Consider the following 15,618-nt stretch of genomic DNA (forward strand, 5'->3'; position numbering starts at 1 on the left):
ATCACAGCATTTTTCAGGATGCCCTTTCACAGCCTGTAAGGTAGTTATGGGGATGGGCCCCAAAGCTACGCTAAACAAAACCAAACTTTTCTGGCAGACTCAACATGAGTATATCCTGCCGTGGGCCCCATGAGGGACATTGGTCCCTAATGTCCCAAGGGCTCTCAGGAAAGCTTGGGAGATGCCAATTCCCATCACATAGAGCTGGAGTCTCATACAAAGAATTTCTCTGGCTGCTACAGGTTTAAAACATATATATATATATATATATATATATATATATATATATATATATATATATTATCTTTAGGGAGTTTCTGAGACAGCGTAAGATCGTGGAATGATATGGGAGCCAACTGTTCAAATTACTGATGAAAGTCCAAACCCCTATTAGTCTAGGGTAGGGGTTGGCAAACGTTTTTGTCAAGTACATATTTTAGGCTTTGCAGGCCATACACTCTCTGTCACAGCTACTCAACTCTGCAGTTGCAGGGCATAAAAGAATGAGGATGGTTGTGTTCCAATAAAAGTTCATTTAAAAAAATGTGGTAAGCCAGATTTGGCACACAGGCTACATAGTTTAATGACCCCTGGCTTAAGGTAATAGAGCCGAAGTATTCACTAAACTCATGAGTCTCTCTTAAGTAGGTCCTACAGAAAGAAAAAAGGTGGTGGAGGGGGAATGGAGACTTATATAGTAACAAAAAAGATGCATATCCTGTTACACATAGAGGAATAAGTATTGTGATACTTGCAACGCTCAATGCATTCGAATCTAGAGCACAGACCAGCATGAGAGCGTGAGTGTCCTCCCTCACACCGTATGCTCCAGATGCTCTGCAAAACTACGTGAAGTTCAAAGATTGAATGTGCTGCTTATGTTTTCTCTTTCTTAAAAAGCGCAATGCACTTTAGCAAATTAACATACCTACGAAGTCCTAGTGCGAAGAAATTTCAGTTCAAATTGATCTGGCCACAATGTCTTTAATCCCAATAGTGTCCCTTTGAACATAGGGAGATGCCGCTCTTGGAGAAAGGCGGTGTGTATCTATTTTTCAAATTTAACAGGCATAAATGCACTTTTATGTTATAAAAAATGTTTTGCTAAACATTGGTTTGCAGCCTCTATATGGAAAATTTATAGGAAGATGCAATTTGGAGCCAGTGCAAGTGAAGATTGCTATTTAGAGCCACTTATAATGAAATAAACCCCTTAGTTATGAATCAGTTATTATATTTCACTGAACTCCAACTGTTTCTTTCTCACTGCTTAATTTCATTCTAGCTTTTGTTATTATGCCTAAAGAAACCATTTTACATTTTCTCGCACGCACTTCTAGTATCAAAAGTTCCATCTACAAGTTTTCAGCTTTTTGCCTCTAATTGTTCCACTGGTTGCCCTAACTGCTTTAATAAATAATATTATCTGGTTCTGCTAGTCCCAGGATTCTAAGGTCCCTGCATCACATATTATTTATTACTCCTCTAAGGAGAAAAAGGAGCCCTTTTCTACCCAAAGCATTTCTTTAGAGAAATAGAGGAAGAGAGGATGAGAGAAAAAAATTATATACACACAGTCCCCTATCCAAATTAATATTAGGTTCTCTATAGTATGAGATAGTTCCACCTTGGCATCATTGGGTATCTGTGGTTGCTTCTATTCAAATTCACCATGAAACCAGGAAACTTCCTCCTCCATGTGACCCTCAGGTTCCATAATCTAACTTTATTTATCATTTTTAGAGAGCATGTATCTAATTAGATAAATACGAAGAGCTTGGGTTTTCCATGGCTATTCAGCCACCCTCCCCACTGTAGAATAAGGTCCAGGAGGGCAGAGGCTTTGTCTTTACAGAAATTACCTAGAAAAACCTGAGTTACACTGATATTAGTTGTACAACGAAATAAATAAATCCTATAACACACACACATGTGTGTGTGTGTGTGTGTGTGAATGAATGAACAGCTATCTGACTAAATGAATGTATGACTTAACTGACACATTAACTACTGGTAGTTGAATTAGCAAGTACAGTAAGTTTTCTGGAACAATGATTTGAAGAGTTGGTACTTCTGAATTGGGAGACAATCAAACTTTCATCTGGCTAAGAGTGTGCAGAAACTAAATGACCAAGTTTTAATTATTTTAAAAGGACTCAGTCTTTGCACCAGATATTTGCACACTGTTGGTGAGAATGCAAAGAAGTGAAGCCCCTATGGAAAACAGTATGGGAATTCCTAAATAATAATTTACAATAGAATTACCATATGATCTGGGAATCTCACTTCTGGGTATTTACCCAAGACAATCGAAACAGGATCTTGAAGAGCAATTAGCACTCCTATGTTTGTTGCAGCACTCTTTACATTAGCCAAGATGGGGAACAACCTACACGACAATCAACAGATGAATGAATAAAGAAAATGTGGTATATAGATAGAATGGGATACTGTTCAGCCTTAAAAAGAAGGAATTTCTATACTGCACCACAACAGACGTGAACCTGGAGAACATCATGCTAAGTGAAATAAGCCAGTCATGGAAGGACAAATACCACATGATTCTACTTACAGGAGATAATCTAAAATGGTCAAATTCATAAAAGCACAGAATGGTGGTTGCCAGGGGCTGGGGGAAGGGGGAAATGGGAAGTCGCTAATCACTGGGTTTAAGTTTCAGTTACACAAGATGGTTAAGTTCTGGAAAGGTGCCGTACAACATTGTGCCTAGAGTTAACAATATTATATTGTGCACCTAAAAATCTGTTAAAGGGTAGAGCTCATGTAAAATGTTCTTATCACCAAAACAATAATGCAAATAATAAATAAAATTAAATTAAAACAGACAAAAACTAGGTCCTTACCAAATAGGGGAGTTAGTATAAGACTGAGGAGAGAGTCAATCGATATACAGTCTACCCTCTAAATTAATGCCAGGTTCTCAACAGTGTGGAATATTCCCACTTTTGTATCACTGGACATCAGGAATGTAAGGAGAGTATTTTTAGGAAAAGAGCTCATTAACAGCAAGCCAGATAACTGCAGTGAATTATAAAAACGCCTGAGTTCAAATAGGAAGAACAAAATGCAATCTCTTATGTTGAGTGGGCACTTACATTCAGGAGAGGAATTAGGACAACAGAGCACTGTGGCTACCATGATCATGTGTCACTCTACTCTGCCTGCTGAATGGCCATCATCCCCACTTTTATTTTAAGCAGCTCATGTAGTCTTATTCAAGGTGAATGCTCTGAAAGAAATAGGAAGCAACTACCTAAAAACAACAATCACATGTCATATCAACACCATGCTAATACGAAATACACACTTGAAATAAATTGATTAAAAGGAAAAAAATGAACCACAGCAGGTTAACATGAAGGCACTGGAGTATATTTTAACACTTAGTCTGTGCTAAGAATTTTTTACCTTACATATTAACAGTTAACTGCACGTAAGAGCATTTCAAAGTGTCTGTCACAAAGGATGGGCTCAGTAAATAATGAATTGTCATCATCCCACTCCTCATGCAAAATGCCAGAACATAGCAAAGCATGCACAGGCATGATAGTCAATGGTAAGAAGAAATTTAGGTTTAAATCCCGGCCCTGCACTCCGTACTATATGACCATACACAGGAACTCATCCTTTTAGAGCTTCCGCTTCCTTCTCCATAAAACTAAAATCATACTGACTTCACAGCATCTTTTATGAAAAATAAGTGAAATGATACATAATAGGAACTTAGCACAATGTCTGATTTATGCTATTGTTAGAAGATTGTTTCTTCTTTTACCTCCTTAATCACAATTGGGTTTACAGCCAATAGTAACAAAACCCATACAAAGGGGTTGGACTAATGAGCAAGGAGCATTCCATCCATGCTCTGGTTAATTCCACAGACCTAGGATATTTTCTTTCCTTCTTGGTATGCCTCCCAAATGGAATGAGGCCATTTAGAGAATGAGTAGTTTATGATTTCAATTACAATTGGTCCTGCTAAGCTGTTCCAACAAGCAGAGACACAGCTGAAGTCACTGAGATCACAGGGTAAGAAAGTGTGGCAGAGAGACAGAGGATAGGCATTGTGTTGTCAAAAAAAAAACCTAGATATGCATCACAGTTCCACTCTTGATTATCTGTGTGATACTCAGCAATTTAGGCTTTTTACCCATAGTTTCCCCATCTGTTAAGTTGAGGTAATGAGTATGTCATCGTATAGAGGTGTTAAGGAATGAAATGACTACATTTAGCACATCCTTGCCACATACTGAGCACTCACCAGTAACAATATTCACAGCAGTAACAGGGGCAAATTATGCTAACTGAGGTGAATTAAACTATTTAGCCAGTAACTGTTACAGGAAAAACAGATAATGCTGCACAGTCAGCAACCTTTAGGAGAAGAATCTCTGTTAAAATAAGCACTGGGTTTTTCATTTGCATTTACGATATACATCGATGGTGGCTTTATTAACTAGCAATGCTAATTAATAGCTACTACATTTTTTAAATTCAATAACTTCATTATTTCAGTAGCCCTGAGAGGGACATGATATTATCCCAAAATACAGATGAAGAGACAGCGTCTCAGAGAATTCCAGAGACCGGCTAGTGAATTTGAACTTTAGTTTGCATAAGTTCAAAATTATAACATTTTTTAAAATAATTTACCCAACATTATTCGATATTACTGAGAGACATATAGCACTGAAAAAAGTAGCAAATGTTTAATTAATGTTCCTGGAAGGGAGAAGACAAGACCCTCAATGTCACTGTCTATTTTCCCCTGAAAGGGGATATACAGGCAAAGATGAAGTTTCAGATAGAGTTATAGGTATTGTTATTGATACAGGTCTAAGTATAAGAATTTTAAAATACATGCTATTTCCAGCTTGACAATGTGCTCTCAAAAGAAGTTGAGTCTTATGGGAAGTTGACCAACCAATAAATGACTGCATATTTTAACACGGCAAATGCCACAATAAATGCCTATTTCTTGCTGCATGACAGAGTAAACATCCCCCTAAAAGATGGGCATATTCTTGTCAGCATATGAAATACAACAGTTCTAAAGAGACAGTAATGCATAGCTATTTGTTACTCAGTAATTCCCTGAATATCTGTGTCCTCTAGTTCTGTTTAAAAAGGTTAAATGGCTCTAAATCTGTCTGCTAGACTCATAAGGAACCATGCATTGCTCCGGCTGGTCAGGAAATTTAATTTTCTACTCAAATTAACCGATTGTGCCAAGAGAGAGGAAAGCTGCTCTCCATAACCCAATGAAGTGGGGTTGTGGGAGGGGACAGGGCAGCGGGAGGCAACAACTGCAGAAAAGTGGAACAGGTGCTGAAACATGCAGCTGATGATTCTTACATTCTCATTCCATGCAGCCAATACCCCTGCATTCAGACCTGTGTGGGACTTGCCTTCTGAATCACATGGACATCAGAGCCCTGTTGTAAAATGCTTTGAAACAGTATTCACCCCTTCTTTGGGTGGGACCAGATGCCAAGGAACAAGCACTTGCTTGAAATCTATCAGTGGCACAGATATGTCCGTGTCATCGGATGCTATTTTATCTGTCCATCTCTCCTGGTAACACAGCCTCAAATCCCCTTTAGCTTGCCTGAAAACAAAACACTCCTAAGTTGGGCAGTTGTTGCTAAGCAGTTTAAAGCTTCCTCTACACCTGCTTTTCAAAGCAGTGTTAAGAATTTGGGGCGCCTGGGAGGCTCTGTGGGTTCAGCGTCCGACTCTTCATTTCAGCTCAGGTCGTGATCTCGGGGTCTTGAGATTGAGCCCTGCATCAGGCTCCGAGCTGGGTGTGGAGTGTACTTGAGCTTCTCTCTCTCCCTCTGCCCCTCCCCGCCTCTCTCTCTAAAAAAATAAAATAAATTCAAAGCACAAGTAATAACAAAAATAACAATAATAATTAACTACAATGACAATCATCACTGGATTCCCTGGGTACTGGAAATAGTATCAGCAAATCTCCATGTTTGCATCAGTAAATGGAAAGATCACAAAATGTGCAAAAATATGTGAGCAACCAGAAACCTGGATTTTTAACCAGTTCGGCAAGCTGACGGTTGCCATCACTAGGGCATGACAAGTTCTTCAGCCCTCATCTCTAGCCGATTAAGACCATGTCTCTGTTTCAGAAGTACAGATCTGTTGGAAGTCTGTTCCCACTGCCACTATGCGTTCCGTGTTTGGAGTTTATACAAGATTGCCCCAATATCTGAACCCCCCTTTCCCTACGGGCCCCTGGCTTGGCATACTCCTGAGCCCTTTGTGTGTTCCTTGCTGAAACGAGCAAAACTCTTGTCAAATCAAGTGTTAAAACTGGCCCTGTCACTCAGTTGAACCCATCTTACTCACTGCCTTCATTCGGTCTCACGCTTGGAGATGCGAGGAAAGTGGCAATTGCTCCTGTCTGTGTTCTTTCAAAGAAAATGCAGTAACATAAAACCGGACAGACTCGTTATTCAACAGATATCATTGCCCATATGTATAAATCAGCATTTCAATGTACAGCCATTTCATAACTTCAACATGTAGTCAGAAAATGGATGACCACGTACATATAGTTTTCTGGATACTTACTGTCCTTGTATTCGACACCTGGTCCTTTGAGAGACACAGTTCCCTTAGGCAAATATGGGCATTCTGTATGGTTATGGCTTGCTGGACTTCTTTAGAACTGAGAATGGACAACTGACCATTTTTCAAAACCTCAAGTGGGATTTTACCTTCTTAGAGGTTGGGCTCTTTTGAGGGAAACTTTTTTTTTTTTTTTATCCTTCTGGGATACATTCTACATTATCAAGAGTTTTGAAGTGGCTTGTATTAAAACCAGCTTTTCTGGATCTAAAAAGAAAGATTTTTTTTGCCCTAACTAAAATTATCTGGGGCACTGACTATTCTAAGGGTTTCAACTGTAGACTCACAGTTTCAATACCCTTATGAGCAATGGGAGTTTAGTACATAAAAAAGAAGTGAATAAATAGAACTTCCAGAAAGTTCACCTGGCCAGAGTTTCCTTAATTAAAGTAGCTGGAAGTATATCCATTCAATAAATTGGGATCAACTGACATCTAACTCACAGATTAAATGGACAATTCTTTAAAACCGTCTTCCTCCATCTCTCCCTCCCTCTCTCTCTCTCTCTCTCTCTCTCTCTCTCTCCTGACAAATATTTCTAAGACAATATTTGAAATCCACACTCAAACACATCATTAGCCAACACTTCACCCTTGGAGCCCAGTGTACAAGTTATAGATTTTCAGTGTTCTTTCGGAAGCAAGCTATTTAGCTTGAGCACCTGTACTGTCATTTGGATGACTGGCAAAAGAGAAAAGATGTACACAGTTCAAAAGAAAAAAAAAATTGAGCCTCATTTCTAAAAAAGGCAGAAAAACTTTAATAAAGGATTATTTCATCTTGGGAAAAAGTTCTGAGCAAGGAAAGTACTTCCATTTTTTTTTTAATGGAAGAGAAAGATCTTTTCTAAAAGGCACCAATCCAGAGATGCTGACCTATCAGAAATGTCCATGAAGTGATAAGAAAATAATTTCAAAGCCAAACACCAAACACAGAAATAAGACAGGGCCTCTTAATGCACTGAGACAGTAGTCTCATGCCCCTAAAATCTTTATATATACTTCACTTAACTGTCAAAAAAGAAAGAAAACCAGCAATACCTGCCCAACATTAGGAAAAAAAAACAAATACACAATCAAGCAGAGAAAATATAAAAGATCCACTCAGAGGCACTGCAGAATGTATGCAATTTTGCATTTTCAGTGAGTTCTCTGAAAGCTGCAATAGCTTTATTCACCTTGATATTCCTGGCTCTGGGTACCGTATGTAGCTTTGAGGAGGCGTGTAAGGACACGCGCGCCTGTGTGTGCATGCATGCACATGCACACACATATTGTGTTGACCAGAATTCCTCAGTCATGTGAGCATGCTACCAAAGGCAGCCACACAGAATGTACACATAACTGCATTTTGTACTGATGTGCTTATCATTTAATATAGCCTGTACACCTTCTGAAAAAGAAATACCTTATAGGACTGGAGGTGATATCGGGGTCACGAGCAGTCACTTGCCCAATCACGGAGTTTAGAGCAGCATTTTCATGAACTTCAAGGAGGTAAGTTGGCGAAGAGAAGACAGGAGGCTCGTCAGCATCCTCAACAACGATTTTGACCGTTGCCGTGTCTTTAAAGGGCCCCCTGCCGCTGAAACGTGGGTCAATATGGACATTGGCCGCCTCTACCTTCAGCGTATAGGATTTTTTGGTCTCAAAGTCCAGAGGCTGTTAAGAAATGACAAAGATGAATATTTCTCACTAATGACCACAGCAGCAAGAACAAATGAGAATAATGCTGATGGATGATAGTTATGTGCATTTAAGCCCATTTGTGAGCCTTAATGGGCTCACTCTCCATTCCCTCAGATTCAACCTGTAAATTTTACAGGCATTTATTGATATCTGTTTATTATACAAGCTCAGTGAATCTAATCTCCTATTGTTTTGCTTTGTTTTGCTCATTTCACTTGGAATTCACAAAATATTCACAGTCATGAATTGTGCCATCAAAATTTCACTTCAGAGTCATAATAAAATTTTACTAGTGGTGGCATGACCTGCATACCAATCAGCCGGTTAATCGGGCCTCTGCTGGTAGGAGATAAGGCGGCATCGAACACAATCTCTATCTGGGAAGAATATTTTATCATTTCTGCAACAGTGTGTGAAATGTAAAAAACTAGAAATAATCATTGTTTAGTCCAAGGAGACATTATAAAGCATAATTTAGCACTGATCCCAACAAAGAGTGTTTTCTTATTTCACTTCCAAAAGCACCGCTGTTCTACTGATCATGTGGTTAAAATGAGGTTTATGAGGTTTATTATTTTTTAGGGTATTCTTAGAAGGTCTCTATTATAAGTTCAGGGCCATGAAACAGGTGGGCATATAAGGAAATATGTATGCAGACGCATATTTATCTGTTTATATTTAGAAGAAGGAAGGGTGAAAGCAATATATATATAGATAGATAGATAACTAGGTTTGGCTGTACCTCTACTGACCACTTAAAAGCAATTTGAAATTACCTCATTGCACCATTACTGACAATATTTCTGACACATTAATACCTCATTCCTTTAAAAGCCCCTGAGTCCTCAGCTAATGACCTAAGTAAACAGAAGTAGGGAGAAGGAAATAGTTCCCCTAAACACTCAGATGCCCATCTGTATCGGAATCCTTACAGTGCAAGTCTTGGCAACTCATAACACTTCAGCTTTCAAGAATAAAAGTCTGTCAAGGTTCAGAGAGACAATTTAGGTGTGTGCTGCAATTCTTCATAAGGAACAGAACTTCAAATCTGCAATGCAGATTTTTTTTTAAAGATTTTATATATTTATTTGACAGAGAGAGATGCAGCGAGAGAGGGAACACAAGCAGGGGGAGTGGGAGAGGGAGAAGCAGGCTTCCCGCCGAGCAGGGAGCCCGATGTGGGGCTCGAGCCCAGGACCCCAGGATCATGACCTGAGCTGAAGTCAGACGCTTAACGACTGAGCCACCCAGGCTCCCCTGCAATGCAGATTTTTAAAAAACAAATTGCAAGACAACCTGGCATTAGTGAACTCTTTCAGAACCCCCGTACAAGCTTAAAGATGTATTCTTATTTCAAAATTTGGGATTGATTTTATCTACTTGAATTCAGTTCTCACGGTACTTTGGCTTTTGGGGGAAATATTTTCTAGTAAACAAGCCAGATACTCACTTCCCTGCCTATTCTGAAATTACTAGGCACCTGTACCTATGAATAGAGGAGTCAACATCAGCATTTTCATAATTTGCCAATCACCCCTACTGTAACAATTTTGCAATTTCAAATTCTTCACAAGCACTGTTAAGTATAGCAGATTGCCGTTCTGTTTATTTTTCTTAGCTCCACATAATGACAATGTATCCAAACACATCCTGGTGTCCTTAGGATTTTATCAGACAAAAAAGAAGACCCATGAATTGTAGAAACACAACTCCCTACACATTGTTCTCTACAGTAAAATACATGGGTTTCTTGTTGTCAAAATGTGTAGTATATAGTTCCGTGTTTATGAATAACAGTGAATAAAACTACAACACACGGCTAATTGCTTCGGTTTGTAAAAGCACCTTATGGTAGCAAAGGATAGCAGTTAATAATAACAATAAAAATGACATTAGGAATCATTAGCCAAGGAAAATGTGTCTCTGGGTTATTCAATAATTGACTCAAGTATAATTATACTGTACTCTCTTTTAAACATGAGTTTTTAAATACTTTGCAACTCTTAACCTAAACTCAAGCCAGGTAGAAAGCACAGAGTTAAAATAAATGTAGCCATTGTCTTCCCCTCAAAATTAATTTAAACAATTGATTTTGTATACAAAAGCATATCCAGAAAACTCCCGGTTCCCATTGTCACCATTTCTCCAATGCGGGATTTTAAGAGCATGAGCATTGGAAGCAGATTCCTATGTAACACAGCAGAGAGAATTAGATAGTAAGCTTGGAATCACATGAATGTAATGCTGAGCAAAAAGGACAGAAGAATTGTTTGCTCCCAACAGTGTGCTCTGCCATCTATCTTCTTATTCATGAACCAACAGATTTAATTGAAATTAATTTGTACTATTTCGTGAAAAAGACATGAAGAACAATATTGAAAAAAATACTCATGATGAGGACAAAAGGGTATTTTCCTTGCAAATGCCAATGCTCACAAAATAATGAAATGCGTTCTACACATTTTTTTGAATGTAAATGTCATGATGATAGACAAATATGGAAAATACTGTACAGAATTTTTCCCACCTATCACAAAAGAAATGGCTGCCGGCAAAAGTAGATGCACATCACTGTACATTATCTGTACTATTCCTGGAGATATTTCTTTCTCCAATGGTAGCCCCACACCCACGAGTGAGGCAAAGATGAGCTTCATTTACCATAATGTTTGGACTTCTGATGCATGGTGTCAAGTATCCAACGGTAGTAGGGTTGGCCCTGCCCTTCTAGTGCTAGAGCTGGCTAGAACAACTGAGGTGGATGGCTCTTTCTGTCTCTGAGTTTCCCAGAAAGCAGAGCCTGCAATAAAAACTTAGGAATCCTCAATGCATTTTGTGGAGACATTCCAGGAAACAGGAGTACAGAAATGGGGAGAGTTATACAGAGAAGGATTAAAAGCCATTGGACTTGCCACCTCTGTGGGCAACTGAATCTTATCCCCGCTGGAAATCCTCTTAAGAACCATAGAAAATATGCCTCAGAATAATGTCTTCAAAGAATAAGAACAGCCTACCAATCTATGTCCTTCATTGCTTGAAGTTTACCTTCTGAGTGTTGACTTCCCTTTGTGACTGGAGTGCTCTGGAAAGGAACTGGGCAAATTCCTTCAGCTTAGGGAAGAACACTGGGGCATAGATGAGAGAGAAATGGTGGGTGAGATGCGAAGCAAGCCACACCATGGCATGGCTTTAGCTGAAATAGAAAGTGGGACCAAGGGTATGAGGTGCAAAAGGACTCTACTTTTTCACAGCTAAAGAAGTGCACCCAACTCCCGTCAACTTCAAAACTCAAGTTTCAAAGAGGTATTTGGAAGATGAACAAACCCTTCCTTAGCTTACCTTTCTTAGTCTTATAATGCCATCCTGGGCCTGGGCATCAGAAGTGATTTCAAAGAGCGCTGTTCCATCTCCATCGATGATGTCATAGGATGACTGTGCATTTTCACCAATATCCTGGTCATTGGCTTTCACCCTCCCTATGGCAGTGCCAAGAACCACATCTTCTGGTACTGAGAAGTGATACAGACCTTAGAAAAGGAAAGAAACACTGAGCATTGCACAAATTCCACTCATTTACTAACCCATTTAGCAAATACTTATTGGGTACTTTCTTTGATCTGAGCACCCACAGACATTAAGAACACAGTGATGGAAGACAAAAGTATCCCTCTTTTGCTGCAAAATGGACAATCCTTTACATGAGTCAGAGGCAAAGAGATCCCAGAAGAAGTGATCTCTCTCCGAGACTCTTCTGAGATATGAAACTTATTCAACCATATGTTTACCAAACATATATTTGGAGCAGAGTTATATCAGGATGTTTGTGAGTCTACATGAGTGTTCTTTCCAATTTGCCATAGAAACACACTGGCTGCGCGTGGGGATATTCATTGTTGCCCAACATAAAATATTAAGCTAATTTCAGCACAGAAAGATGCAATGTGTAACACACTGGAAGTCACTTTTGAAGTTACCTTTATATTTACAGACTTGTAGACCATTTTTGATAAAATCCAATTACTAAACTTCTGCTGTGCCCTGCAGCAAGCTGTTCAGACACATGAAACAGCCCTCCTGTTACTAAAGTCCTCACTGCTCTGAAGACCAGAAATTCTACTTCCAAAACTCTCTAGGCAAAATACAATTACAGTGTACGTTTGTTCTCCCGTGGAGCCAGTAAAACGTGTCTAATTAGTGGTATTAGTCCCATTGTTACTCAAATCGCTTCAGTTGGTGTATTGGTGTCACTCATTTCACTGGTGGAGGGAAGCAACCATAACCCCTAGCCATTACCACTTCGGGACACACCTGCCCTACATCTAACTGCCAACTCCCGAATTTCTTTGCCTGAGGCTTTTCTCTGGCCTTCAGATCCCATTTTACCCACTGCCTGTCAGGCCAGAACTACGAGAAAATTAATGCCCTCACAGAAGTGGCCCTCAAAGACTCACACAACTTAGGATATAAAATCCCAGGCTCCTCCCCTCTCTGGTAGGGTAACACCGAGCTATTTCCTCTCTTTTGTTTATTTATGGTGTTTCAGAGTTTCCCCAACGGATACAGCTCCAGTCCCCCACACTTGTAGCTGGCTTGACAATGTACTTACTTGCTCTCTGTTCTTCTCTCTCACATACCCTCACTCCCCTACTGGTGATTCCTGGGATCATCTCCAGGATAAACTATTTATAATCAAATTCTTGTCTTAGTGCCTGTTTCTGGGGAACCCAAACTCAAAGACAACCAGGAAGTTTTAGTCCCATTGCAAGCGGAAAAAGATAAATATTTGATGAGCTATAAACCAAAAGGAAAAATTAAATCTGAAGAACATTACCTAATTCTAGTCAGAACTCAATCACTGAGTCCCCTGGATAAACTAAGGCTTATTTTACCCGATCTAACAAGATTATTTCAGATGATGGGTAAGGTTTTCCTCCAGCACTAACACACTTTTATTTAATGATGAAATAAAAATGTCTCTTAGAATCATGAAATTATGGGACTGGGGAACAAAAATGTTTTTCAAATAGTTTTTCACATAGTTTCACCATAACGTAGGCACTGAAAATCCACACGTCGAACACGAGTCTCCCAAATCTCTCATAATTGGTATAATGATTCTATTTCCTTCAAACTTTATATACCAGGTAAGTTTTGAGATGATCCCTCTAGGTATGCTTATTAAGTAAATAAGCCAGCAAGGGGCTTCACCTTGTTGTTAGTCCTACATCAAGGAGCCTTGGGAAGCCAAGCAAATGGAACGCTTATCCATTCCTATTCTGCTCACTCATCATCTCTATCAGTGTGATCATAGTTTAGAGTTATTACCCCTAGGAAAGGGAACACTTTCAAAACTCACCTCCACTGCTGAATTGAAACAATCATTTTCTGAGAAAGAAGAGTTGCATATTACAGCCTTAACTATCATGGCCACTGAAAAGCAAATAAAAGAACCGGGAAAAAGACAGGAGAAATAGGACTCTTCAGTTTAATAATCCGGTTAAAAAGGGTGGCACTGTTATCTGATTTATGCATGGCCAGAAGTGAAAAATTCTAAAATTGCTAATGAAAATGCATCCTTTCTGTTCTTTCTACCTTGGAATTTCGTTCTGCAGATAAATTCTCAAAGATACCTCAAATGTGCCATTTTCAAGCCCCACATGTGTCTCTCTCCCTCTCCCCCTCTCTCCTTACTGTTCTCTCTTCAAAAACAGGTTCTCCTATGGTATTCCCTATCTGAGCAAATAGCATCAGCAGGCATGTAATCTCTCGCGGCAGAAATGTGACTGAAAATGCAATGTACCCTTAGATTTTTCTTATCGTTAACTCTTAAGTTTTTGTCACACCTATACACTTTCTCCAGTTCCAGTGAGACCACCCTTGCTTGCTAGCTCTACTTTCACTTTTTACATGAATGCTTATGCTTATGGCTGCCGTGTGGAGAACACACTGGAAGAAGGCCACCAGATGTCATTTTCTCTGATTTCCCTGGAATCCAATTTTATTACTTAACCTACAATGCAAAACCTTCTAATGGCTTCCCAGTGATCTTAGGAAAAAGATCCTGGTACTTAAAATGGTACTCCAAATCCAAGTATGGCTATCTCCCGCCTAACCTAACTCTCTAGACTCCAATGGGAGTAAGATTTTTTTTAATTCTCATCCAGGGCCATACACCCCTCTTTCATGGGGCTTTAGGACAGACTCTTCCTCCAGTTACAGTGTCCACCCCCCCCCATTCCCCTGGTTCCGCTTTGTTCCAGCTAATTCCTATACATCGTTCATATCTCAACTCAAGAGTCTCCATGTCCGAAAGGCCTTACCAAGTCATCTATGTCAGATATATTGGATAAGTGCTCACAAGAAAGGGAACATGCACTGTGAGCGTATTAAAAAGCTGGAAAATAATGATTATCTCCCGGATTCATGGATGGTGGCTGCCTAGAATTTTGTTGAGATACTTCTGAGGCAGAGCACAGCTTTAGTAGGGATGAGGAGGGTCAGTGACCACTGATGGCTGAAGAAGGAGTTAGAGGAAGTCACAAGAGGGAGGAGCGCTTATTTTTGCAAGTGTATTGCATATCTGCTTTCCCCCATCAAGCACTACAGAGTTCAGTTTCTTTTATACAACAAAGTGGGACTATCGATAGAGCACTGTCCTAGGTGCATTTTAATCATTCTCTCAAGTTCTTAGTGGGAAGTACCACGAAACAGAGAACTAGGCACACATCTTGCAGTCAGACACCCTGGTTCTAATTCTTAGCTCCACTATTTACTATACATTGAATATTTGGAAATTTTCTCAACTTTTTTGAAATCTGTAAACTGGGGATACATTTAGTACCAAAATGACAGGATGACAGGGGATTTGTTTCATATATATATATATATATATATATATATATATATATATATATATATGCATACTTTGTGTATAATAAGCATTCAATGACCGCTATCAGTTTTTTGGATGTTGCTAAAATTTAGAACGTAAGTTCAAATGAAAGTAACATACTTGGAGATTTTCACCCAGTACAGGAAACTCACTTACTTTGGGCAAATTTTGGAGGATTGTCATTAACGTCAGTAAGGGTTACTGTAAGTGTTGTGGTCCCAGACAGGCCACCGGAGTGTCCACCCATATCTTTGGCTTGGATGACAACCAGGTATTCCTCCTTGGCTTCTCTGTCCATGTTGGGGAGAGCAGTTTTTATAATTGCTGAGGGGAGAGAAATGGGAGAATGACCTTCAGACAGACAGCTCATTC

At 39.4% G+C, this 15,618-nt stretch overlaps 1 protein-coding gene across 1 annotated transcript in view; it reads right to left on the bottom strand.

Annotated features, from left to right (window-relative positions):
• Positions 1 to 15,618, bottom strand: part of CDH8 (cadherin 8) — a 334,233-nt gene that overhangs the window by 142,894 nt on the left and 175,721 nt on the right. Inside the window, exons 4-6 of the mRNA XM_028095485.2 lie at positions 15,403 to 15,570; positions 11,694 to 11,881; positions 8,074 to 8,327 (exon numbers count right to left, since the gene is read on the bottom strand). Of these exons, the coding sequence (XP_027951286.2) occupies positions 8,074 to 8,327; positions 11,694 to 11,881; positions 15,403 to 15,570 (610 nt within the window). The remainder of the gene's footprint in view (positions 1 to 8,073; positions 8,328 to 11,693; positions 11,882 to 15,402; positions 15,571 to 15,618) is intronic.

Source organism: Eumetopias jubatus, unplaced genomic scaffold (genome assembly GCF_037043125.1).
Source record: "Eumetopias jubatus isolate StellerSeaLion01/CBP00866 unplaced genomic scaffold, mEumJub1_p1.0 scaffold_10, whole genome shotgun sequence".
NCBI classification, from domain to species: Eukaryota; Metazoa; Chordata; class Mammalia; order Carnivora; family Otariidae; genus Eumetopias; species Eumetopias jubatus.